At 41.1% G+C, this 27,322-nt stretch overlaps 1 protein-coding gene across 1 annotated transcript; it reads left to right on the top strand.

Annotated features, from left to right (window-relative positions):
• The first annotated feature begins 25 nt into the window (after nt 1-25).
• LOC124266523 (serine/threonine-protein phosphatase with EF-hands pef-1-like) lies at nt 26-25,785 on the top strand. Its single transcript, XM_046701321.1, has 19 exons — nt 26-282; nt 1,790-1,909; nt 9,266-9,383; nt 9,893-10,009; nt 10,795-10,921; nt 11,522-11,695; nt 12,396-12,479; nt 13,813-13,941; nt 14,703-14,812; nt 15,899-16,054; nt 17,167-17,258; nt 17,938-18,018; nt 18,602-18,734; nt 19,590-19,720; nt 20,013-20,119; nt 21,696-21,798; nt 22,681-22,823; nt 24,474-24,651; nt 25,572-25,785. The coding sequence occupies exons 1-19, from the start codon at nt 121-123 to the stop codon at nt 25,695-25,697; spliced, it is 2,391 nt and encodes a 796-aa protein (XP_046557277.1). The 5' UTR covers nt 26-120; the 3' UTR covers nt 25,698-25,785.
• The last annotated feature ends 1,537 nt before the right edge of the window (nt 25,786-27,322 follow it).

The following is a 27,322-nucleotide window of genomic DNA, read 5'->3' as shown; positions in this document are numbered from 1 at the left end:
ACTTGCTAGCTCCTAACATTGCCTTTACAACGCCAAGAGAGGGAGTTTATGATATTTCTACACTGTGTTGATTATATAGATTTATTGTTTACCTCCAAAAACTAGGAATGTAGTCTAAAAATGTCACGTAAAAGCACAGAATTTGTCAGTGTACTTATCTCCGACTCAAGTCACGGAAAGATTTTGTTAGTGAACAATGATAACAAGGGTTTGTGGCTGCCAACAGCGGAGAGGCATAAAAACGAAACTCTGAAATCCGTTGCTCTGCACTTGGCTGAAGAGGTACGCTTTCATGACTCACGTCAATAAGATCGTCTGCATGAAATGCACACACTGACTTTTACTGACGTTTGCAGGTCACACTGAAAACTGGATTGATTTAACTAGTGCATTATCTGGAATCAATTATATGGAATTGTATAATAACAATGTTCATGTTAGTCACAAAGTACCAAAGAAAATGTTTCAAGGAAGTAAACCGGCCCAGTGAAATCATAATCATTTAAATTGTCTATATTCAGGACATCATTTTAAGGAATATTCCACTATCCTCCAGAGTACAAAATGTGCATTCTGATTTTTTTCTAATAGACCTGTTATTTACATTATTTTATTATTCTTAGTCTCATCATGTCTAGATGTCACCTGATCTAGAGAAGTTGTGTTATGTTCGGTGGTTGAAAAGTATCCCTGTGTCAGGGGTTTTCGACGATGTAAGACAAAAACGTAATTTTTATCTGTAATATCATTTAAAGTTTTTATTTTACTAACCTTAAATGATAAAGGATATATTCATCTATTTAACACAAAAATATCAAGTGTTTCCTACAAAAATAGCGTTGATGACATCGTATCGGCGAAACAGTGGCCGCTCGTAACATCCGGGTATTTTGTATGGGTTTTCGACGATGAGCCATACTTTTTGCTCCGCACTGTGAGGGAGTGTTGTGATCACGTGGCTTCCTATTTATATATTGCCTGTCACCAGCAGACGACTGATCTCACTGAATTTTCGCTTGCTATTTTTTGTAATAAAGGCAACTGATTTTGCATCTAAAGTGGTATTAACGATCTCGGGTAAATAATATTGATGTTTGTTTGCTTTTTATATAACTTTACTTCCCGATTTCCATTGTCAATAAAACTTCTCATGACAGCGACTGGGCACCCGCCCTACCAGTGAAACTGTTTGTGCACTCCGATCTCACACGTACTCACCCGATATAGCGCGGGCAATGCAATTGTCGAAATCACCAGAACGTCGAATTCAGCTCGTGTTGGGATATAGAGAATCTCACCCAAGTGTCTTCTGATATCAATTATATCAACCCGAGTTGATAAAGTTACAAATATCCGAGGCTTGCCGAGGATATTTTTACTTTATCAACGAGTGTTGATATATTTGATGTCAGAAGACACGAGGGTGAGATTCTATTTATCATCCAAAATCACTCTTCATTAATTTTCAATGAAAAATGTACATCTCTGAACATGGTACTGCCATTAGACTTGCAGTGCAGCGATGTCATAGCATTGTGACGTCATCAAGTACATGACGTCATCACATTGTCAGGGCATTGTACAAAATCTACTGTCAAAACGATATCTCCTAGGAGATATCGTTTGATCTCACACAAGCGATATCTCCTGTGGAACACAGTTTTGGATGATAAATGTGTTATCATGGGTCAGATGACTTGAGGATTCAGACATTCTGTATTTAATAGGGTTGTTGTTGGCATTGCTGTCTAACTTATCATATTAATCCTAGGCCATTTTTCTGTTTTAGGTATGTGGACAGAGGGTAGCTTTGAAAGGCGTATTACGCACCAACATCACAAGATTTTCTCACCGACCTTCATCAACACATGTCATCTTTCTTACATCACCCCTCACAAGCATAGAACAGGTTAGTAGAAATATGTTAGTCAAATACTATTGGCATTAAGAATGTGTGCATATTTGGTGAATCAGACTGTATTGGACCCTTCATGAAATCAGTTTGTTATTCAAGGTCACTAGAATAAAAACATTATGAATTATATAAAACAGAGTGTTTTTCCTTGAATTTGAGTGTTATATATCAAAACAATAGATATGCTATATGGAATATATCCACACCAGTCAGGATGATAGTCAATGCTCTTTTATAATTTGACAGTGGTCACTGGTCATTGTCATGATAAAGTATATATTCCTCACGTGAATACAATATGTGAAGCCCATTCTGGTGTCCCCTGCCGTGATATTGCTGGAATATTGATAAAAGCGGCGTAAAACCATACTCACTCACTCACTCATGATAAATTAACACTGTCAGCATGGTAAAACATATCAAATATGTATTTTGTTATTCTTTCACTGAATAATCTGAATATTACATCAACTGTTGACGTGTTATTGTATTTGTCAATATCTGTATTCATTACCCAGTATATGATGTGTATCATGTTCACCTCATAGTGGATTCATTGCAGCCCTACTACAGATGTATTTGTAGGGATGTTTCCTTCTTTCATTTTTGTCATTACCATTTCTGTTTATTCTTTATAATTACCCCCCTCAACCCTTTTTGCGGGGGGTATTAAAATGGACTCTGTCCGTCCACCTGTGCGTCCGTGTACCTTTGACTTTTCTGGACTCTAAAACTGTTGAATATTTCTTCACCAAACTTGGCACAGAGATGATCTGGTGGTAAACTGGTGCCTTTTGGTATTTTTGGATTTCTGAATAAAATATTTTTGGCATTTCCATGGCAACAAGTTTCACTTTGACTTAAATTGGTGGTAGTGCTCTTGTCCAGAGCAGAACTTAAAAACTGTTCACTGTGTCATCACCAAATTTCATACATAGGTAGGTCTAGTGGTGAACTGGTGCCTTTTGCTAGTTTTGGATTTCTGAATAAAATGGGTTCTTTTGCGTTTCCATGGCAACAATTTTGGCTTCAACTGAATTTGGTGGTAGTGCTCTTTTCTGGAGAAGAAATTTTGAAACCTTTCAGTACTCTCCTTCCACTTAGCTATATACACGTCAAAACATTTGATCATAACTTGTAGAGTTATTTATGAAGAGTATTTTGCCATTGTGGGGGATATTGAAGACTTTGTCTTCTTGTGTACATTATGTTAATAACAATATATGAAGCAGCAACATTTGTTAATGATGGTTTACTATATTCACTAACTCTGTATCACATTATACTACAGGCCTTAAAACCATGTGCGTCATCAACCTACTGTGTTATTGTGTATATGTCATGCTTAATTATTCAGCCCCAACAAATTCACTGAACTGATGAAAAAAATCAGTTACAGGTTTCATGAGTTCATTCAAACAACCTCTCACTGAATGAGGAAATGAATCACTTAGAACAACACCTGTCACAGCTAATTATTCTTTGGTGTTAAACATGTTAGATGATCTGCATTCTATATTTTTGTTGAAATATTTCAAAAAGAGGTTTGTTGTGCATACTGTTGGGTTGCGACACTTTCTTAGATACTAATCAAAGTGAACACTTTCATGACAGTAGGAATACCTTGTAAAAACAATTGCTGTTTTAAGCATGTTAAGCTTTTAGCTATAAGGTATAATCAGTGATTTTTATACTGTTGTTTTGAAGTTTTGAACATATTTTGACCACATATGCCAGTCCGATAGAAGTCTACAACCCACCCGGCCCCAGTGTCCGACTGTATATTTCACAATGTATGGAGTGAGCTACCATGACTTAAAACCCCAAAAGGGTCCATGCCTGCAGAATGCATGATCTGAGGGTTCTGTAAAGATGGGAATTCAATAACATTATACAGCATACTATACACTCTGGTAATTAAGTGAAAGGGTAGTGTCCCATTTTTGACAGCGTCTTGGTCACTGATCCGTTAAGGTGTGAAGTTCCTGAACACTAATACTGCTTCCAGATGATAATAGTTATTGTTTTTGGACCCTATTAATGACTGGAGCAGCCAAACACCATCTGACATCTAAACCTGCTTCACTGGTCATGGACTTCAAAATAGCTGTTCATATAATGTTGTTAGAGATGTCTTCTCCACTTCTATCTTGAAGAACTGGCTTTTTCATTTTGGCCAAGCTCTTTACAGGAATATTCAGAAATTAGGACCCTCGTCTTTCTACCGGTCTTGTGAAGATGTCCATCGATTTTCAAGAAAAAACAGTTTTAGTTTTAGTTTTTTTACGAGTTTTTTTATGGTTGACGCCTCATCTGTCTGTAATCATTTTGTTCCGGAGCATAACTCAAAAACAGTTCAATATTTTTCAACAAAAATTGATAGATATATCAAACAGAACCTAAGGTGGCACCTTTTGCTATTTACAATTTTTGTCATTTATATTTTTCGCGGTTTCCACGGAAACGTTTTGGACTTGTCTTAAAGGGAGGGGTGAGCTTTGTTTCCGGAGCATAACTCAAAAATCTTTCAATATTTTTCTGCAAAAATTGGTAGATATATCAAACAGAACCTATAGTGGTGCCTTTTGCTATTTACAGATTTTTGTGATTTATTGTTTTCTCGGTTTCTGAAACGATTCGGACTTAGTCTCAAAAGGGAGGGGTGGGCTTCGTTTCCGGAGCACAACTAGAAAACTTCTTATCTTCTTTCAGCAAAACTTGGCATATATGTGAGGCAGATCCCAAAGTGGTGCCTTTTGCTATTTTTGCAGATTTTTGTCATTTTTATTTTTCCCGGTTTCCATGGAAACAATTTGGACTTTTGTCTAAAAAATATGAAGCTGGAGTTTAAGTAACTGTCAGATGATTTGTTCTTTCAAATATATGGGGGCTGGGGGGATTTGTCATCTTCTGATGACTCTTGTATGTTTTAGTCTTAGTTTTTAGTCGTATCACGCTTCTGTTACAGTAGTTCCCATAATCACTGGCTAATCAGGGATTAATTAATATGTGTGGGCTGAGGACTGTCAAAATTGGGACGGCAGGTAAGCTCACTGTCAAAATTGGGACAACTGGCTAGATCATTTACAGAAATGTGAAATTCCACTGTCAAAATTGGGACTAAAACATGTGAAAGCCTGGCTGGAATCAGTGATCATGTGTACATGGGTTGCAACAAATCTTCTATGAGATGAATATGGATACATATCCCGAATATTAAGTAACAAATAAGACTATAATGAATGCAATAGTTGATTTATTATTCAAAATATTGAGTGAAACAAAATAAATTCTTTGACCCGTTTTGACCATGTTGACAGTGTTTATTTATCATGACAGGGGCCAGTGACCACATTGCTGTCAAGTTAAACAGATAATATATGCATTTATGTGTGTATCTAGCTCTGTATCTATAGTATATTAATTTTTACATGTTCCAGCCTAATGGATTTACCTCATTATCTAATGTGCATCAGCACGAATAATATTCAAATTCCATCGATAAAATCGTACAATCCTAACATGCTAAGTAGAATTTTTACATATCTGTTATAATATCATAGTTTAAAGAATACAGGGTGCTACTCTTATCCATATAGTCTATGTACAACACGTGACCTGTTGTAGTAATTCACTTTATAACTCAACATCATTGGATTGCATGATTTTATTCTTTGCTTATTGGCTGCATGGCTTTCTGCTGGCAATTATGATGTATTGTTTATTCTAAAAGTCCACTATGAGATGAATATGACATATAGTATGACCAGGAATTATTGAGAATTTTAGGAATATGTTTAATTTGATTTCTAGTATAAACAACCTTGACCAGCTATCAAGTGCTTGGTTTCATTCAAGAGAGACAACTCCGTTAATCCTTTTTCATTAGTTTGTGAAGAGTTATCCCCCTTTGTTTACTTGCTAGCAGACGACATTTTCAGTGATCCTCAGTATGGATGATTTAGAGAAGAAGAGGAAGTTGATTATAACAAGGACATCAGATCAGCTAAAGTGATTTCAAGTAGAACAGGCATCCCTTTGTCCACTGTTTATCGTGTTTTGAAAAATATTGCAAATGGATATGGCATTGAGCACCAGGGAGGCGCAGGTAGGCCCAGAAAATTGACTGTCAGTGACAGGAGGCGGCTTGGTATTCTTGTTTCTAAAACAAACAAAGTTGTTAAGAAAACTTAAGGCTGGATATGATTGATAGAGGAACTGTGGTTGTCTGTAAGGAGACAATTAGAACTGAGCTGCATGCAATTGGTTGGAAGAAAAGTCAAGGAATTCCATCACCAATCATGAAACCTGAACAAAAGGAGTGAAGGTTGAACTGGTGCTTACAGCATAGAAATTTTAACTGGGACAATGTGATTTTCTCAGATGAAAGTTCTGTGTGGCTGTTTCCTAATACACTGAAATTCTGGACCAAACAAACTGAAAAACCTTTGTATCAGCGCCCAAAGTACAGTCCGAAATTTAACGTGTGGGGTGGCATATCTGTGTTAGGGGCAACGCCCCTCTGTGTATTTGAAGGGAATATGAACAGTGAGCGGTACACAGATATTCTCGAGGGACATTTACTTCCATTTGCTCAAGTGTTCTATGGAAATATTTGGATTTTCCAGCAGGACAACGACCCAAAACATCGTTCAAAGCATTCACAGGCCTGGTTTCGGACCCAAAATATGACATTATTAGATTGGCCATACTATAACCCTGACCTAAATCCAATAGAAAATGTTTGGGGACTTATGAAGGAAAGCGTCAATAAGAAAAATCTGACAAATATTGCTGAAATGAAAGAAGAGGTGGTCCGATATTGGGACAGCATGGACCACGACTTTCTAACTTCTTTGATCAGTAGTATGTCCCCGCCGCGTTGAAGCCTGCATTGCTGCCCATGGTGACTTGACAAAATACTAACTGTTCACCTGTCTTTGAATGTGGAGTTATGTTCTGCTAATATTCACATTTAATAGGTGAGTAATGAGTGAAAAAAAAAAAAAATTTACAATCTTTAAATTCTCAATAATTTCTGGTTGTACTGTATATCAGAATATAGGGTAAGAAATATGAATGTTTTTGTGAATATCATAGCGCAGCACCAGTTGATGTTTTGGACTATGTTGACAGTGTTAATATGTGATGATAGTGACTAGTAACCCCATTGCTGTCAAATGAAATATATGAGTTTTTACTATTATTCTGCCCAGCTTGGATATATTCATTATCTTGCTTTGATAAATAATAATAAAAATTCAAGTGAAAAGTCTCATGTTTAAAAATATTGAAATATGAATTTCATATACATGTAATTTGATTCTTGTGATTGTGAATAATGAAATGAATTCATGAAGAAATATGGTTCGGTTTATTGAATATGCAAGTGAATTGTAACAGCTGAGTTTTATATGTTTCCTGACTATTCAAGATCATAGAGATTGATAATTTTTAACTGAAAATTGATCTAATATTGATAAATATCGGAAAAGTAGCCTTGAGCAAAAATGACAATAAATCTGAAACAAATCAACATGTTGCACGTCACCGGTGTGTGTGTTGACATGTTTGGGATTATTAACAAAACACCGTCCTGAACATAATTTAGAAGCAAGCCATGAATAAAGATCTAAACCATGTGTATTGTTTCAGTATATCCAAATGCTATTTGATCACAGAAGTTTAATAACATTATTGTCCCCCGCCACAGCGCGGAACAGGGGACTTTGTATTCACCAGCGTCCGTCTGTCCGTCCGTACGTACGTACCGATTCTTGTTAACGCGATATCTCATGAACTGTTGTACCCAATGTCTTCAAATTTGGTGTCAGCCTACATTGGGGGATTACGCAGACATCAGTCGATTTGCGTGACCTTGACCTTATTTTCAAGGTCACCACGACACTTTGACCACTTTTCCAACTCTTGTTCACAGGATATCTCATGAACTGGTGTACCCAATGTCTTCAAATTTGGTGACAGCCTACATTGGGGGGATTACGCAGACACCAGTTGATTTGCGTGACCTTGACCTTATTTTGAAGGTCACCACGACACTTTGAACACTTTTCAAACTCTTCTTAACACGGCATCTTATGGACTGTTGTACCCAATGTCTTCAAATTTGGTGACAGCATACATTGGGGGATTACGCAGACAACAGTTGATTTTGGGTGACCTTGACCTTATCTTCAAGGTCACCACGACACTTTTCACACTTTTAACTCTTGTTAACGCGATATCTCTTGAAATGTTGTACCCAATGTCTTCAAATTTGGTGACAGCATACATTGGAGTATTACACAGTCACCAGTTTATTTAGGTGACCTTGACCTTATCTTCAAGGTCACCACGATACTTTGACCGCTTTTTAAAGCAGATATCTCATAAAACATTGCACCCAATGTTTCAAGTATGTTGACAGCCTACATTGGGTGATTATGCAGACACCAGCCATTTCAGTCATCTTGTATGTGACCCCAAAATAAAAAGTAGTAAATATAGATATTCCATTCTTTGGCGGTGGGGGACATTGCCATATCAGTGGCAAACACTTGTTATAGATGACACAATCTTCATGTCAATAATAATGGGATTGTCTGGTCCAGACGCTATCATTTACAGACCTTCGCCATATAGCTGGAATATTGCTGAGTGTGGCGTAAAACTTAACTCACTCACTCATGTCGACAATCATTAATAATCATTCCCATTGATGATATTTCCAATTTATCAATTTATTTAGCCAGCCCTAATAGTTATCACAAGTCAATCAGAAAGGACTCAAAAGCCATCTACAGATAACATTATTGGGTCATTGAGTTATGTACTCGCTTGTGTTCATCTCAATTGGGTATCCTAATTTTCCTTTGAGTAACCAAATAAATTGTATCCACCTCACTCAAATTCAATTGGGTATTTTGCTATTTTCAATTAATTGTAAAAATATAATAAAGTTTAAATGTAGGTTTACGTGTTTGTTATTTATATTTGATCTGTAATATGAGAAACGATCAGAAAGACTGCAAGTTGCTAAAATCATGTGCTGAAATAGAACCTCACAATATACCTCAGTTATTTTATCCATTCTCTGTAACCTCCATCTGTAGCACATCAGTCTACTTACTCCAAATTCTAGTAGGTTTGGTGACAGGAACTAATTCATCGGTATGCAAGCTAAGATTTGACATTTTTGTGTGTATGCATGTAAGATCAAATTCATAGAGTATTTACAAAACTTCAAGCGTACTTGTATGCAATAAACTTAATAGGAATTGAGTTTTCACGTGAATGTTTGCGTAATTTACGCAGATACGCAGCTTATCTGTACCTCTGTTGTATTTTCAGTATCCAGACACCTCAGTATGGTTAACAGAGAAGGACATGGAAGAGCAGATGGCTCCAGGGATGGAGCCGGGGCTTTTAGGCTTTGAACCACTCCGGCTCATTCAGCAGCTCAAAGAAGGTGAGAGTATATTTATGATGCCAGTGTCACACCAGTTGGCACTCACAGATATTTGTTAAATGAATCAAAAAATAATGATACTTGTTATATACTCTTTTTATCATGGAACACAGAACAAATATTGCAGTATGTATTGTATGAGAAGCTTATTTCAGCGTACTGGTACAACATACAGTTTGTGTAAGCCCCTGTCTGATAAAACCTCCTCCAAGAACTGCCCATGTGTTAATGCTTAACTATAGTAGGTGGGGTACCCCAGTGGTTAAAGTGTTCGCTCGTCACACTGAAGACCCGAGTTTGATTCCTCACATGGGTACAATGTGTGAAGCCCATTTCTGGTGTCCCCTACCGTGATATTGCTTGAATATAGCTAAAAGTGGCGAAAGCTAAACTCACTCACTCACTCACTTAACTATAGTAAGTGTTGTCAATAGTACTGCTGTTGTTGAAAACTGCATGGCTCACAGGATGACACGGACAAAGATTTGTAAGTTATTTCCTTATTTCAGATAATTGCCCTGTAGGGAGCTTGGTGGAGAGTGGTGTCGAGTATATTGATGGAGGGAATGGCTCACAACTCACGCCACAGGAGACACTGGTGAAGTCGGCCAAACTGACTAAGAAAGGTCTGATGATTGCATGTGTATTATATCAGCATGTGTATTATATCAGCATGTGTATTATATCAGCACCATGTCATGATGAATATCCTGAACCCCTTTGAACCCCAAAACTCCCAACACTTCTTAGACATTGCAAAAGTAATCTGTTTCTGTCTGAACAATTAAGAGCATGTAAGTGATATGTTTCTGTCTGAACAATTAAGAGCATGTAAGTAACTAGTTACTGTCTGTACATTGAAGAGCACGAAGTAATTAGTTACTGTCTGTACATTGAAGAGCACGAGTAATTATTTACTGTCTGTACATTGAAGAGCACCAAGTAATTAGTTCCTGTCTGTACATTGAAGAGCACGAGTAATTAGTTCCTGTCTGTACATTGAAGAGCACGAAGTAATTAGTTCCTGTCTGTACATTGAAGAGCACGAAGTAATTAGTTCCTGTCTGTACATTGAAGAGAGTAATTAGTTCCTGTCTGTACATTGAAGAGCACGAGTAATTAGTTACTGTCTGTACATTGAAGAGCACGAAGTAATTAGTTACTGTCTGTACATTGAAGAGCAGTTACTGTCTGTACATTGAAGAGCAGTAGTTTACTGTCTGTACATTGAAGAGCACGAAGTAATTAGTTCCTGTCTGTACATTGAAGAGACCGAAGTAATTAGCTCCTGTCTGTACATTGAAGAGCATGAAGTAATTATTTACTGTCTATACATTGAAGAGCACGAAGTAATTAGTTACTGTCTGTACATTGAAAGGCACGAAGTAATCTGTTACTATCTTATTTCCAGAACAAGACTTGTTGTTTGAAGAGTTCATCGACTTCTGTCACCCGAGCCACTCTATGAACTACCTGACATTCGACCGGTACATCACCACTAAAGGAGTCAAGGGAGACAAACCTCTGCCACTGTTCAGGTAGTTCTTCACACAGTTATCAAGCTGTTCTTCTGTTGTTAAAGAGATTGGCATAAGCTTTGATCAGGCATATTGTTGTGTGGAGAGTTTGAGCTCCTTGTTCCACATAGCTTTTTAGCAGTAAGGTGATCGTTACTGCTATGCATAAGCATAAATTTACTATGATCATAGTGCAAAGATTTGTTTTTGTACATGGGACCAGATTTGCATCCCAGATTTGCTCCGATAATTTCTTGGAAGAGCTGTAATGGTCTAAGACAATGGTTGTAAACTTCCAAGACAGGAATCACTTCAAACTAAAGGGATGGGGTGGTCAGGCTCACTGACTTGGTTGACGCCTATCATTGTATCCCATTTGCGTAGATCGATGCTCATGCTGTTGATCACTTAATTGTCAGGTCGGGACTCGATTATTTTCAGACCGCTGCCATAAAGCTGAGTGTGGCATTAACCAACAACAAAAATGAAAATACCTGATAAAACCCTGGTCTTTTATTATACAACAATACTTCTAACATCATCATAGTGATTTCACGCTCTATCCTTGCAGAGCAAATACTTCTAACATCATCATAGTGATTTCACGCTCTATCCTTGCAGAGCATTTGACATCCACAAGAAGAACTACCTGACGTTCAAGGAGCTGTTGTTGGGGTTGGCATGTATGGAACCATGCACCCAGCATGGCGGCATGCCAGCCGAGGCTCGTTGTAGATACATCTTCAGATACTACGACTCGAACAGCGATAACTTCCTGCAGTTTGATGAGTTCAAGTGAGTAAACCCAGGGGTGGAAATAACTTTGAAATTGCTAGTGTACTCTGGTACAGTGGCACATGTAAAATCACTTGCCCTGATAAGTTTTCCACTATACCGTCCGTTTTCTTGTTGATTTTAAATAAACAACATAATTAACATTGGAAAGTCAACTGGACACCGGTACAGTGTGATATGCAAATTTGCTTGCCCGGCAGAGAAAAACACTGGACTCGGACGTCGGGCAATGTAGATCCTTGTAGAGTAGGTAACTAATACCTGTGCTCTGGACATTTTCTTTGTACCCCTGACGTGCCCATGATAATCCGGGTAAGAATTAGTCTTCAGTAACCCATGCTTGTCGTAAGAGGCGATTAACGGGATCGGTAGTCAGGCTCGCTGACTTGGTTGACACATGTCATTGTGTCCCAATTGTGCAGATCGATGCTCATGCTGTTGATCACTGGATTGTCTGGTCCTGATTCCATTATTTAACGACCGCTGCCATATAGCTGGAATATTGCTGGCAACAAACCAGCCAACCAGTGTACCCCTTGTGTGGTCATCGGCTGTGTGTGGAATGTGTGAGATTTGAGTTGCATTGATGCATAGTATGCTTGATTGGATCTGAAGCAAACTTTTTGTATCTTCTAGGAGTAAGATTCTGTTTCAGTATGTTGCAGAGAGTGCAGTATAATCTTCATGTGTTTTCTTTCAGAGATCTTGTTCAAGACGTGCGGCACTTGAAGGGCCTCCCTGTTGATGAGGAAGCAGTCTTAGAGGATGCCACCAACAGTGCAAAGTAAGTCTGTCTCACAGAACACACAGAACAAAGTGATTTATTTACATGAACTGAAGGATTTCAGTAAAGATAACAGTATTGTCGTCCGATGAGGAGAATTCAAAATCCAACTTTGTGTATTTTCTGGTTCAAGGAACTTGCCAGTTTTGTTGGAGTGTTCCATGCATGTACATGGGTGTACCAGGCTGGCTACATGTGGAAGTCTTCAGATCTGGGTTAGAATTGGTCTTCAGCAACCCATGCTTGTCGTAAGAGATGACTAACAGGATCAGGCTCAGGCTCGCTGACTTGGTTGACAAATGTCATTGTGTCCCAGTTGGTGTATGCTCATGCTGTTGATCACTGGATTGTCTGGTCCAGATTCCATTATTTAATGACCGGCCACCATATAGCTGGAATATTGCTGGCAACAAACCAGCCAACCAGTGTACCCCTTTGTGTGGTCATCGGCTGTGTGTGGAATGTGTGAGATTTGAGTTGCATTGATGCATAGTATGCTTGATTGGATCTGAAGCAAACTTTTGTATCTTCTAGGAGTAAGATTCTGTTTCAGTATGTTGCAGAGAGTGCAGTATAATCTTCATGTGTTTACTTTCAGAGATCTTGTTCAAGACGTCGCGGCACTTGAAGGGCCTCCCTGTTGATGAGGAAGCAGTCTTAGAGGATGCCACCAACAGTGCAAAGTAAGTCTGTCTCACAGAACACACAGAACAAAGTGATTTATTTACATGAACTGAAGGATTTCAGTAAAGATAACAGTATTGTCGTCCGATGAGGAGAATTCAAAATCCAACTTTGTGTATTTTCTGGTTCAAGGAACTTGCCAGTTTTGTTGGAGTGTTCCATGCATGTACATGGGTGTACCAGGCTGGCTACATGTGGAAGTCTTCAGATCTGGGTTAGAATTGGTCTTCAGCAACCCATGCTTGTCGTAAGAGATGACTAACAGGATCAGGCTCGCTGACTTGGTTGACAAATGTCATCGTATCCCAGTGGTGTAGCTCATGCTGTTGATCACTGGATTGTCAGGTCCAGACTCGATTATTTACAGACCGCCACTGTATAGCTGGAATATTGCTGAGTGAGAAGTAAACCAATCAACCAACCAAAACACTACTAAGTGGGGTGGTGTAAGTGCACCTTCCCTATAGTAAAGGTTCCAATGTTTTTACTTGCTATCGGAGAAGATGAAATGTTGGAAAGACATGTTAATGTTGCACTTTATAGAAATGGTGAAGTGTATGTTTCAAGAATTTTGTGATATCATTTCAAATTGAAGAAGTTTGGATTGTAGAGGTAGTGGAGAGTTTCAGTCATGTTGCAATGATTCCAGATTATTTGGTGCTGACACAGTTGACAAGTTGCCTCTAGCAGAGTTCCTCATTGCGGTCGGACAGCTCAAGTTCCGTGGAACATCGGTTCTACTTCGTCTTCCAGTGTCTTGTACAAGTAATATAAAAGGGTATTTATCATTACTTGCTGCAGAACCTAGCTGTTTGATTGGCTAACTGATGTGTAACAAAAAAGAAGTAACTGACAATAGTTGATATCATGTTGATTTGTTATAATAAATGTGTTGCATGTGTCTGTATGTTGTGATGTACACGAATGTTGAGCTCTTAAAATACCACACAGGTGCTAAACTTTCCTTGTTGCTACACAGAGTTGCCTTCAGTTGTCCCACAGTGTAACACACTACCAACCCTTCCATGAACTGTAATCTTACTTTCCTTGCTAGCACTGTTTCTTTCAGCATATGATTACTTATATTTCTGACCACCTCCCTGGTTAGAGCGTCCACCTGGAGAGGGGAAGGTCGCGGGTTCGATCCCCGGCCGTGTCATACCAAAAGACGTTAAGATATGGTACGTGTTGTTCCCTGCCTGGCTCTTGGCATTAATGGGTACAACAAGGACTGGTCATCTCGGAGTCAGATTAATGTGTTTAAGTGGGGTAATTCATGCTAAACTGCGGCATGGCATCTTAGTGAGCTAGCACTATTAAGCCAGCTTATGTCTGGGCTAGTACAAGCAACCACACATACACATACACACGCATGCACGTCGTCATATGAGCGAAATATTCTTAAGTATGACATTAAACCCCATTTCACCTGCCCTGATCTCACTTATATTTCCAATGCAACTGTTTGACAAAGTTTGACAAAGAGCTACACAAGAATAAGAAACAAGAATAAGAAACCTCATTTGTCCTTACTTTCAGCATCAGTACCGACAACAACAAGTCTGATGACAGTGATGAAGAACCACCTTCCAAGAAGACCAGACCCAAGCTGATCAAATCCTCACAATGGCCCCTAGATGTAGAAGACAGTGAGTTTATATGATGTAAAGGGGTGCCATCATTAAAATCAGACCTGTGAAGATCCGGGTTAGAATTGGTCTCCAGCAACCCATATTTGTCATAAGAGGCTTAGGGGGTGGGTAGCTAGCTGTTGGTGGTTAAAGCGTTGGCTCGTCCAGCGAAGGCCGGGTTCGAATCCCCACATGGGCACAATGTGTGAAGCCCATTTCTGGTGTCCCCGCCCGTGATATTGCTGGAATATTGCTAAAAGCGGTGAAGCCATACTCACTCACTCACTCATCCAAACTAATTCGATTGGTTGGTCAGGCTTGCTGACTTGGTTGACACGTCATACGTATCCAAACGGAGTCGATTGATGCTGACACTGTTGATCATGATGCTTTCCTCCTCCCACATTGAGCTGACCCATCATGCTACATATATATACATATATAAATAGTAATTGGAATATTGTTACACATCACGCATTAAATCACACTCACTCACTCACTCAAAACACCCACCCACCCACCCTCTCACCCACACCCTCTCACCCTCTCACTCACACACTAACCCTCTCCTCACACACTCACTCACCCTCCACCTCACCCATTAATCTTCTCACTCATTCACCCTCCTCACCCACTCACCCTCTCACCCATTCACCCTCTCACCCCACTCTCACCCTCTCTTAACCCTCTCACACACCCACCCACTCACCCACCCTCCTCACCCACCCTCTCACTCAGTTACCTTCTCACCCCACTTACCTTCTCACACACCCACTCACCCTCTCACACTCCACCCACTAACCCTCCCTCTCACACTCCACCCCTCTCACCCTCTCACTACTAACCCTCCCACCCTCTCACCCACTCACCCACCCTCTCTTCACTCACCCTCTCCACTCACCCTCCCTCTCACCCACCCTTCAACCCTCTCACCCACCCCCTCACACCCACTCTTCCTCACTCACCCACCCACACCCTCACTCTCTCACACACCCTCTCACCTACTAACCCTCTCACCCACCCTTTTACCCTCTCACCCACTCACTCACCCACTGGTACTGAAGTTTATGGTGGAGATAATGATGAATGTTCTGTGTGTTGCAGCAGGCAAGGTAGACCCAGTGTTCAAGCATCCTGATGGACGAGCTCCCCATGCAGTGAGGATGTCCCCCTTACCCAAGTACGAGCTGGCGACGCACACCGTCAAAGTGCGGAGGACAGGGACGCTAGCAGATGTCATGGCCCTCTGGGATCTACAGGGTCAGTTGAGTGTGGAGTCATGATCACAAAAACCATAGCATATATTTAATAAACAATTCTTCCCCCATTCCATTCTCACTTCCAGCAGCCATTACTCATCAGTCTACTCTAGGAGACATCAGTTCCTTCAGTGCTCATGGATTCTCTTGTGGAATGATTCTTATTCCGGTGGGGTCTCTATGGTTAAAAACTGTTTTTATCAGGACCGATTCTCCACATACAATGTTAGCATTTCTGGACTTTATAGCTAAAGCGGTGTAAACCAAAACATTTTCAGTCATCCTAGTATGTTTTACAATCAAGGGTTTCATTTTATGTTAATGGATAGACTTTATTGTAAACATCATCCACTGATTATTCTAGGATTCACTTAAGGCTGGGAAACCCATCAACCTTTATTCAGTGATTTCTCCAGTCAGTCTAGTATTATCAGGATTAGCCAGTGTTTATGGACTAATGGTTTCATTCTAGAAATGGGGCGGTTGGATGGTTAAAGCATTGGCTTGTCACTTTGAAGGCCTGGGTTATATTCCCCACATGGGTACAATGTGTGAAGGCCATTTCTGGTGTCCCCTGCCGTGATATAGCTGGAATATTGCTAAAAACGGCGTAAAACCATACTTACTCACTCACTCATTTTAGAAACTTGCTGATGGCTTTAGTACTGGTTTGTAGAATGTTCTGGTTTTATTCATAATGTGCTTTCCCTGACCGCGTCATACCAAAAGACGTTAAAATATGGTACTTGTTGGTCCCTGCATGGCTCTCGGCATAAATGGGTACAACAAGGACTGGTCAGCTCGGAGTCAGTATAATGTGTCTGAGTGGGGTATTCATGCTTCACTGCGGCATGGTATCTCAGTGGGCTAGCACTATAAAACCAGCTTCAGTCTGGGCTAGTACAAGCAGCCACACATACACATACACACGCATGCACGTCGTCATATGAGTGAAATATGCTCAAGCACGACGTTAAACCCAATTTCACCTCACCTCACCTCATAATGTGCTGAAGGTTAGATAAGAGATTCTCTGAGGATATCAGGATGATTAGTCATTTTCCAAAAGTTGTATTACTGATCTGCTGATGGGTTAGTTTGTCTGTTGTGCAGGTACACCGGCTGTGAGTGGAAGTACCGACCATCATCTTGAAGGAGATGTCTCTAGATTTCAACGAATGCCCTCCATCGACTCATTCAATCAAGTAAGTATATTCTTGTAGTGCATACCTGTGAAGATCCGGGTTAGAATTGGTCTTCAGCAATCCATGCTTGTCATAAGAGGCGACTAACGGGATCGTGTGGTGAGGCACACTAACTTGGTTGATACGTGTCATTGTATCAAAGTTATGTAGATTTATGCTCATGCTGTCAGTCACTGGATTGTCTGGTCCAGTTTCCATTATTTACAGACTGACACCATAAAGCTGGAATATTGCTGAGTGCGGTGACGATCGATCGATCAATCAATCAATCAATCAATCAATCAATCAATCAATCAATCAATCAATCAATCTTGTTTCGCGGCATGTGTGGCACTGCAGCGGTGCAGAGTTGTGTCCCTTTGCAATGCCAGAAGCCTGTGGTCATTGGTTTACATACTAATTGCTACGATTATGTTGCTAGATGTCACCACCATACCTGAATTCATGTATTTCACCAGAATGGTAAATGTCAATTACGACTTCCCACCCACATTAAGCTTACATGACTCAATATGTCCACAATCTTGTACAAAATGGTGTTATACTAAACTTTCACTCTATGTTCCAAATTAGTGGTTGCTGTCTGTGATTTGTTGATGAAGACTTCTTACTTTACTCTGGTGAATCCAGTTTTTTAGTCACAAATACATGTCTAACACTGTTGTTCCCATACTTGCAGCGATCTCATCCTAATGAAATGCTGACTGGACTTCGATATTTTGAGAGAGCAATCAAGGGAGAGAATGGTGGACTCCCCAAGGTAAGACCAAAACCTAGAATGTTTCTTGTCTTCAGGATTGGTCTAGACTCACATGACAGTATGACAGTGCAGTATTTTTTCTGTTTTGTGACACGCTCATTTGTACCAATGAGTTTTCATTTTGAACATGATGAGACTCTACCTAACAAAGTACTAAAATCGGTACTTTATTGAGAAGTATAATCCCAAATATTGGTTTCATTTGACCACTTTCTGAATAGTATTGTATATTCATTGCTTTTGGATGTGGGAGCCATGCTTATTGACACTTATTAGCTTTTCAGCACTTAGGAGTTGTTCCAATTTACACTTGTCAGAGGGATACATAGTCTGTGATGTAGACTACCAGTTGGCCTACTTCTATTTCTGTGAAAGCCAACGAGGCTGAATGAGTTAGACAGCTGACTGTTTGCTGGCGATTAGGTGCCTGACTCTGAGAGTGTGAGTTCGAATCCCGGATGGGACTCAACCCAACAAAAGTACTGTAGTTAAAAAAGCGTCATCCCAAATATCACAAATGCTACATTATCTCGAAACCTGCTTCATAGATTGATGTCAAGCATGGATGTCTGTTCTGTTCCAGCCTGCGTTCAACTGGGGCCAGGTTGATAGAAATGCTCTTGCAAAGTGCCTTCTGACGTTATGTCGTCAAGCTAAAGACATCCTCAGCCAGGAACCGCGACTGCTCAAGCTCAAGTCTCCAGTTTATATACTTGGTAAGACACTCCAACCATCTGAAACATGAATAATTAACACATTAATTCTTTTTCAGCAGAAGTCCTCCTTGGGTTACATATAAGCATTAAAATGTCCATTTCAAAACCTACGACAGTTGTTGTAATCCGTTCTCTCAAAAACATGGCATTGTATCCAGGGTGCACTGTATTTTCAATTGTCCACAAGATGTTCTGGTACACAGACGAGCTGTATGGCAAATGGTGAGTTGATTGTCTGCAATTAAATGTCACTAGTCCTTCCTAGGCTGGAAAAAGCCTCAAATGTGATGTCAAATGTGTACAGTTCAAACTCCCTAAATTCGTTAGAGCCTTGAAAAGGTCCTATTTGCCACTGATTTGCCCTGAAAGTTGTTAAGTTATGATTTTACAGAAAACCGATACATAAAAAATACCTTGCAGTGACTGTCGGTGTTAATTAATCTCCATCGCGAAGCAAAACTTTCCCTTCACAGTGATGTAGCAAAGAGTAATCTCCCTTGGATGGATGATCCCAAATTTGACCAACCTCATGTTTCTTCAACTACATGTACTCATGTTTTATATGTGTTTTATAGGGCCTTAATCTTGTTTATTGGGCATTGAATAGGCCCTTAAAAGGTCTTACATTTGATGGCTGATAATTTGTACAAACACTTCTTTTGTTGGTGGTAATATGTCAAGTTTTATAACAGACATGTCCAGATAATACATGACATTGTGTTAATGACAGTGATTCACTAAGTACAAGTATATAACATGTATGTAACATTTCTCTTTCCCGATGGTACTGATCCCCAAATATCAGGGGTTTATACGAGTGATGCCCAGATAATACATGACATGTTTCTGATGAAGGTGATATCCATGGCAACTTCCGAGACCTGGTGAGTTTTGAGAAGGCGTTGTGGAGGATGGGTCCTCTCCTCACTCCTGCATCCTTTCTGTTCCTTGGGGACTACGTTGACAGGGGCGAGTGTGGGATTGAGGTGAGCTTGTCGGAGAATGTCTGATATCATGTCTTTAAGTCATATGGCTGCAGTATTGCTGATGTGATCGGTCAATCAGAGACATCTAATGTGATTAGAATAAAGGTGTCACTGCAAAAAAGAAATGTTGATAAGAAATCTCCTTTCCCATTGTTAGTCGATGGACAGTCCAACATACTAAGTCAAATGTGCAAACTGAGAGTTTACTCAGAGTTTGAAATGGTTTAAATCTAATAACCACATGAGAAGAAAACCTGGGCTTAATCTTTAACAAATGTGATCCTGTTTCCAGGTCGTGTCTTACCTCCTGGCCCAGAAGCTTCTGTCCCCGAACAAGTTCTTCCTGCTCAGAGGCAACCATGAGCTCCGCAGTGTCCAAGAAATGTTCCATTTCAAAACGTAAGTAAGCATAAGGTTATTATTATTATATGATATTTATATAGTGCACATATGCAGGCAATTAGTGCTTGCTCAAGGCGCTGGTATTTTTTCCCTCGATCATTTGATGTCAATCTCAAAGGCACATCGTATTATCAGTCTCAACTCCCTGGGGAGTAGACAACTCTTGCAATCACTAGGCGCAACAAGTTATTGTGGCCTTCTCATCCTAACGAGGTACCCATTCATAGCTGGGTGGACTGGGACATATAGTCACAGTACTTTGTCCAAGTTCACTGCACGTTGCTGTACCCACAACTAGGTGTTTGCACGTATTCATGTGGCCACCATCTGGTCATATACCAGTGGATTCATGGGTTCTTTTAAGTGCACAGGGATGTGTACTGTACACTAGGGGTTGTGACGACATTGAAAGAGTCTGCACACAAAGTTGACTCCAAGGTTTTTACACCCGGTCACATGTGGGCTCGATCTCGTCACCTCAAGGTTGCTGGATCACTAGTCTGGCGCCTTAGCCAGCTCGCCCACCGCACCCCATATTTACTGACTGATACCGAGTGGAACATCCATTTGTTAATCAGACATTACCTGGCTGTGCCAATACTTAAGATTCTGAAGTTATCTCTTGGCACCATTTTCATTAGATTATACTGCTGGTATGATTGTTTACTAACTTTACCAGACCAGATACAATTTTACTTGACACTACATTATTACCTACAAGGGCGAAAATATCGGGGTTCATATTTTTCATACAATGCCCTAGGGCAAAGTATCACATTGTTATGGTGACGTGATGTCATGTACAATGCTATGATGTCACATTTCTTCTGTGATGTTGCATTCTACATACAGCGACGGCAGGTAGCCAGCCTATGTTTGAAAGTAGATTTGGGTTTATTTTCCTCAATTTGACAACTTCCTATGTTTGAAAGTAGATTTGGGTTTATTTTCCTCAATTTGACAACTTCGGTATCCATATCATTCTATGTTTACAACACTTGTGCCAGAATATCATGATATCACTGCACACCAGATCTATAATCTACTTATTGGGAAAGGACCGCCTCCGTGGTGTAGTGGTTAGAGCGTCCGCCCGGAGAGCGGAAGGTCGCGGGCTCGATCCCCGACCGCGTCAAACCAAAAGACGTTAAAATATGGTACTTGTTGGTCCCTGCCAGGCGCTTGGCATTAATGGGTACAACAAGGACTGGTCGGCTCGGAGTCAGTATAATGTGTCTGAGTAGGGTATTCATGCTTCACTGCGGCATGGTATCTCAGTGAGCTAGCACTATAAAACCAGCTTAAGTCTGGGCTAGTACAAGCAGCCGCATATACACATACACACGCATGCACGTCGTCATATGAGCGAAATATTCTCAATTACGACGTAAAACCCAATTTCACCTCACCTCACCTCACCTCACCTCTCTTATTGGGAAAGGACATGGTGATCAGGTCTAAAGTTTAAACTATGATTTTCACAACAATGTTCGGAAGTTTTCCACAAGGTGTATTTGCAGGATACTATGAATTTGGTGATTGTATTGTAACATGTCTCACACTCTGTTCGCAGTGAATGTTTAAGCAAGTTCGGCGACAGTGTAGGCCAGCAAATTTGGGATGCTGTCAATGAGTGCTTTGATTGTATGCCTATTGCTGCTACCATTGATGACAAGGTAATGCGTAGTGATGGATAGAGGCCTGCCTTTCTTATTGCAGTTATTGCCATTTGTAGCATAAATAATCTATGTATTGTGTATCACAGTATATGACAAGTGTTGTTTCTCTTCTGTAAATTGGGGCGGTGGGGTAGTCTAGTGGTTAAAGCGTTAGCTCGTCACGCCAAAGACCCGGGTTCGAATCCCCACATGGGTACAACGTGTGAAGCCCATTTCTTGTGTCCCCTGCCGTGATGTTGCTGGAATATTGCTAAAAGCGGCATAAAGCCAAACTCAGTCAGTCAGTCAGTTCTGTAAATTGTTATGAACCTGAATAAATAACATCCTGATGATAAATCTGACTTCTCCCACACATTTGCAGCTTCATAGATGTCTGCCATATTGTCTGATGTTGCCATGGTGACAATGCATGCACTATAGGCACACTATACACAGTAAGCTTGTTGCTTTTACAGAAAAATCAGTTGCTAATTTTGGAATTTTGGAATTTCTCTTGTCACTTATGTAGAGGGATGGCGGGGTAGCCTAGTGGTTAGATTTGATACATGTGAAGCCTGGCGTTCCCTGTCCGGATATTGCTTTAATGATATAAGTTTGCTAAAAGTGGCATAAAACCTTACTCATTCGCTAACTCACTAACTCACGAGAGAGAGACAGAAGGGAGAGAGACAGACAGTGGACGAAGGGACGTAGAAAAGAAAAGATACATACAGTGTGTGTTAAGTGAGTTGAAAGTTTACGCCGCATCAGCATTATTATAGTGACACAGTGTGTGTGAATTTTAGAGTAGGTTGAGCAAGCTTGTGAGCCCACTTCATGTGTTTTGTCTATAACTATACCCCAAGCTTCACTCATGTTTGTGTCCAATGCTTGTTTCAGGTGTTCTGTGTACATGGAGGTATCCCCAGCACTGAGCACGACAACGGCAGTATAGAGGCTATCAACAAGATCCCCGTGCCCCTGCCAGACCCCGAGACAGAGAGTCCCATGGCCTGGGAGATACTGTGGAGTGATCCCATCAGGTAAGTGGGGTCACCGTGCCCCTGCCAGACCCAGAGACAGAGAGTCCCATGGCCTGGGAGATACCGTGGAGTGATCCCATCAGGTAAGTGGGGTCACTGTGCCCCTGCCAGACCCAGAGACAGAGAGTCCCATGGCCTGGGAGATACCGTGGAGTGATCCCATCAGGTAAGTGGGGTCACCGTGCCCCTGCCAGACCCAGAGACAGAGAGTCCCATGGCCTGGGAGATACTGTGGAGTGATCCCATCAGGTAAGTGGGGTCACTGTGCCCCTGCCGGATCCAGAGACAGAGAGTCCCATGGCCTGGGAGATACTGTGGAGTGATCCCATCAGGTAAGTGGGGTCACCGTGCCCCTGCCGGACCCTGAGACAGAGAGTCCCATGGCCTGGGAGATACTGTGGAGTGATCCCATCAGGTAAGTGGGGTCACCGTGTTCCAATTGCCTGCCGGACCCAGACAGAGAGTCCCATGGCCTGGGAGATACTGTGGAGTGATCCCATCAGGTAAGTGGGGTCACCGTGCCCCTGCCGGACCCTGAGACAGAGAGTCCCATGGCCTGGGAGATACTGTGGAGTGATCCCATCAGGTAAGTTGGGTCACCGTGCCCCTGCCGGACCCCTAGACAGAGAGTCCCATGGCCTGGGAGATACTGTGGAGTGATCCCATCAGGTAAGTTGGGTCACCGTGCCCCTGCCGGATCCCCAGACAGAGAGTCCCATGGCCTGGGAGATACTGTGGAGTGATCCCATCAGGTAAGTGGGGTCACCGTGCCCCTACCTGATCCCGAGACAGAGAGTCCCATGGCCTGGGAGATACTGTGGAGTGATCCCATCAGGTAAGTGGGGTCACTGTGCCCCTGCCAGACCCAGAGACAGAGAGTCCCATGGCCTGGGAGATACTGTGGAGTGATCCCATCAGGTAAGTGGGGTCACCGTGCCCCTGCCAGATCCAGAGACAGAGAGTCCCATGGCCTGGGAGATACCGTGGAGTGATCCCATCAGGTAAGTTGGGTCACCGTGCCCCTGCCAGATCCAGAGACAGAGAGTCCCATGGCCTGGGAGATACTGTGGAGTGATCCCATCAGGTAAGTGGGGTCACCGTGCCCCTGCCAGACCCAGAGACAGAGAGTCCCATGGCCTGGGAGATACTGTGGAGTGATCCCATCAGGTAAGTTGGGTCACCGTGCCCCCTGCCGGATCCCGAGACAGAGAGTCCCATGGCCTGGGAGATACTCTGGAGTGATCCCATCAGGTAAGTGGGGTCACCGTGCCCCTGCCAGTCTGGGTCCGGGTTAGAATATTGATCTTCAGTAACCCATGCTTGTTGTAAGAGGCGACTTACGGGATCGGATGGTCAGGCTCGCTGACTTGGTTGACAGGTGTCATCGGTTCACAATTGCGTAGATCCATGTTCATGCTGTTGATCACTGGATTGTCTGGTCCAGACTCGATTATGTACAGACCGCCGCCATATAGCTGAAATATTGCTGAGTCCGGCGTAAAACTAAACTCACTCACTCACTCATACTATATTGTAATATACACATGGAAGTCACACTTAGTATTCTATAATAACCCTGTATACCTACACCCAGTGCTGTGATGATCGCGTGATGATCGCGTGGTGATGATCGCGTACACTGTGTTTCAGCCTTGACCTGGTGACCCCTGATGTCATGCAGGACCTGACTGAGAACAATGGGTTTGTGTTCAACTCACGGCGAGGCACGGCACACTTCTTCAGTTGTGATGCTCTCTTTTCCTTCCTGGATCGAAACGGTCTGTCCCACGTGATCCGAGCCCACGAGGTGCAGGAAACAGGATTTCAGGTAATGGACATCCGCCATATTCCAGGGTACAATGTCTTCATTGTATTATATATCTACTAAATTTCCTTTCATGATTAGTTGAATTGTCACTTGGACGGCTTGACAGAATGTCATGTTAACTTCATGTGAGGTTAATATAACAATTTGCAGACCCCACAGCTGAAAATAGAATGGTAAACACACAACATAAACTCTTGGTACCATGTGTCTGTTGCAACTGCACAAGGTACCCTACTCTACTCATCATTCCTGTGACGGTTCCTGAATCAGTACCTGTGAAGATCTGGGTTAGAATTGATCTTCTGCAACCCATGTTTGTCGTACAAGGTGACTATTGGGACCGGGTGGTCAGGCTTGCTGACTTGGTTGACACATGTCATCGTATCCCAATTGCGTAGAACAATGCTCGTGCTGTTGATCACTGGGTTGTCTGGCCCACACTCGATTGTTTACAGACCGCCGCCATATAGCTGGGATATTGCTGAGTGCGGCTTTAAACAACAAACTAACCGACCAACCAATCCTGAATCAGAGTTGCTTCCCTTTCCAAACAATGGCAGACATGAACATTGTTTGATATAACTAAGATTGTATTCATAGCTTTTACTGAGGTTTATTATGGTTATATATGGGCATATGTTTTCTCAAACCAGAAGTGATGCCATTTAACTGGTGACAACTATAAGCTTGAGACATATAACTGAGTTGTACTTCAGGAGACAGCATTTAGAATCAGAGATGACTGAAGATAGATCTGAGTGGGGTCAATTGTCCCTTGATTGGGTATCTAGTGATTTTAGATAAATATACCATTCAAACACCCTTGGTGTCCTGACAGCCCTCATTGTACATATTATTTAAACAATTTTGTTTGTTTGAGCACAAAGCCTGGGCCTAACGTCACAGTTCTACTTTACCAGGTTCAGCAACAGGGTCGTCTGATGACCGTGTTCTCTTCGTCTCGCTACTGCGGCGGATCTAACGAGGCGGCATGTGTTCTCGCCGACAACTTCAAACTGCGAATGATCAGAATAGACACAACGTGAAGTCCCTACACCAAATATCATTTCACCAAATGGCGACTCCATTCACCTGATTTCTCAGATGACTCGTACCAGGTTCAGATCTGTTTCAGGTTTTCGAACTTGTAAGGAAATCAGCATGTCGAGAACGAAGAAAGTGTGACAGTCTGCACAAATGTCAGCATTCTCCCTCTTCACTCACAAGCAAAGCGATTGACGTCCATTATCATTTGTTTCTTCATTAGATCGATTTCTAATCATTAGAAGTGGTTTTTAGGTAAACAGTTGTAACTAACGCCAAACAAGCTGTTTCAGGCTGCAGGTATCCGGTTGATCTGTAACAAATGTTTAGTCTAACTGTAGACTAGTTTCGTGATCAATGGCCGATGTAGTTGAAAACTGTCTGTATATACTGCAACTGGAGCTTGCTGATAGCATGGCCTGTAGTCCAGCAGGGAGTGTGTTCATTCTATATGCATAAACCCTGGTTTGATTCCAGTGTGATTCAGGAAGCCAATTTGTTATCCCAGATATGATGTTCCATAATTTTGCTGAAAATATTGAACTTGTTGAAGTCTGTGTGTTGCGGGGATGTTAAGGAATCAATGATGTCCGTACCGTGATTGCTATGAAGCGCTGTCTCTATATAGGTAGACATAATCATGTGACCGAACCTACAGGTGTTGCCATGGGAGTTACCTTTCCCTTTTCAGCCCAGATTATTGGTGTCAGTAAGCCCACCTTAAAGAATTGAAAACATTATTTACCATAATGTATATTATAAAAGAACCTCTTTTCATGTGTTATGATTCATAATTTAATTTTCTTTCCAAATTATGAATTAAGAGTTACTCCCCTTGAAATAATGGCCTCTTCTCTGGCATATGTTTTCTGGAAAAAACCCCAGGAAAATTGCAAAATAGCTGGTTAGGATGGAAACAATGTCATGTTTGATAAGGCCAATAGTTTGACTGGGAACACAACAGAAAGTGCCATACTAACAATATATAACAAATTATTTCTTCGGTTTCTGAAATCACTATTGTGCATGTACAATAATTGTCTCTAGCTGTACAATACGATTGATCTATGATCACAACTTACAATGATTTATCTGGAAATTGCTCAATGGTATAATTGGTTTGATTTAGTTTTACATTTGTAGGGTTCTTATTTCCAAAGTAAACAGATTCAAACCGATTGATTTTTGTTACACATCTTGTGCTTGGTAATGTTATTGATAATGTGTTCAAAACTGAACGACATAGGTTTGTAAAACAGAAACGTCAAATTGCACATCCAGATAGTTAGAAGCAGTATTTTTTCAAAATGAATATGCTAAAAAGTTGGACCATGCTAAAATGTATCTCGTATTTCTCATCAGAAATTGGATGATATGTTAAAATGGTATTTCCCTCCCATTGGAATTGTCCATGTAAAAGTTAGAATTTCGGAAATATAGGGATGGAAATTATCGGTAGAAATGTTTAAAACTGACTTTTTCTTGTTGTTATAAAAATTTGACTTATGGTAAAATTATTTTGGTTAAAATTAAGAAAACACGGCTTAAGTTTAGCAATGAGCAAATATTTTGACAAAGATGGATTCTTTATCATGTAACATTGTATTTATTTACATGGTGTGTGTAC

The sequence above is a fragment of the Haliotis rubra genome, unplaced genomic scaffold, assembly GCF_003918875.1.
Source record: "Haliotis rubra isolate DU_JTF1 unplaced genomic scaffold, ASM391887v1 Scf100, whole genome shotgun sequence".
In the NCBI taxonomy this organism is placed as follows: Eukaryota; Metazoa; Mollusca; class Gastropoda; order Lepetellida; family Haliotidae; genus Haliotis; species Haliotis rubra.
Note: the sequence above shows the minus strand (reverse complement) of the source record. Positions and strands in the feature narration are given on the sequence as shown.

What these genes read in the sequence shown, in the direction of transcription:
- LOC124266523 (XM_046701321.1), top strand. Translation starts at nt 121, where the DNA reads ATGTCACGTAAAAGCACAGAATTTGTCAGTGTACTTATCTCCGACTCA. An exon ending in CTCTGCACTTGGCTGAAGAG is followed by an intron (nt 283 to 1,789) that starts GTACGCTTTCAT and finishes TTTCTGTTTTAG; the next exon opens with GTATGTGGACAGAGGGTAGC. An exon ending in CCCTCACAAGCATAGAACAG is followed by an intron (nt 1,910 to 9,265) that starts GTTAGTAGAAAT and finishes TTGTATTTTCAG; the next exon opens with TATCCAGACACCTCAGTATG.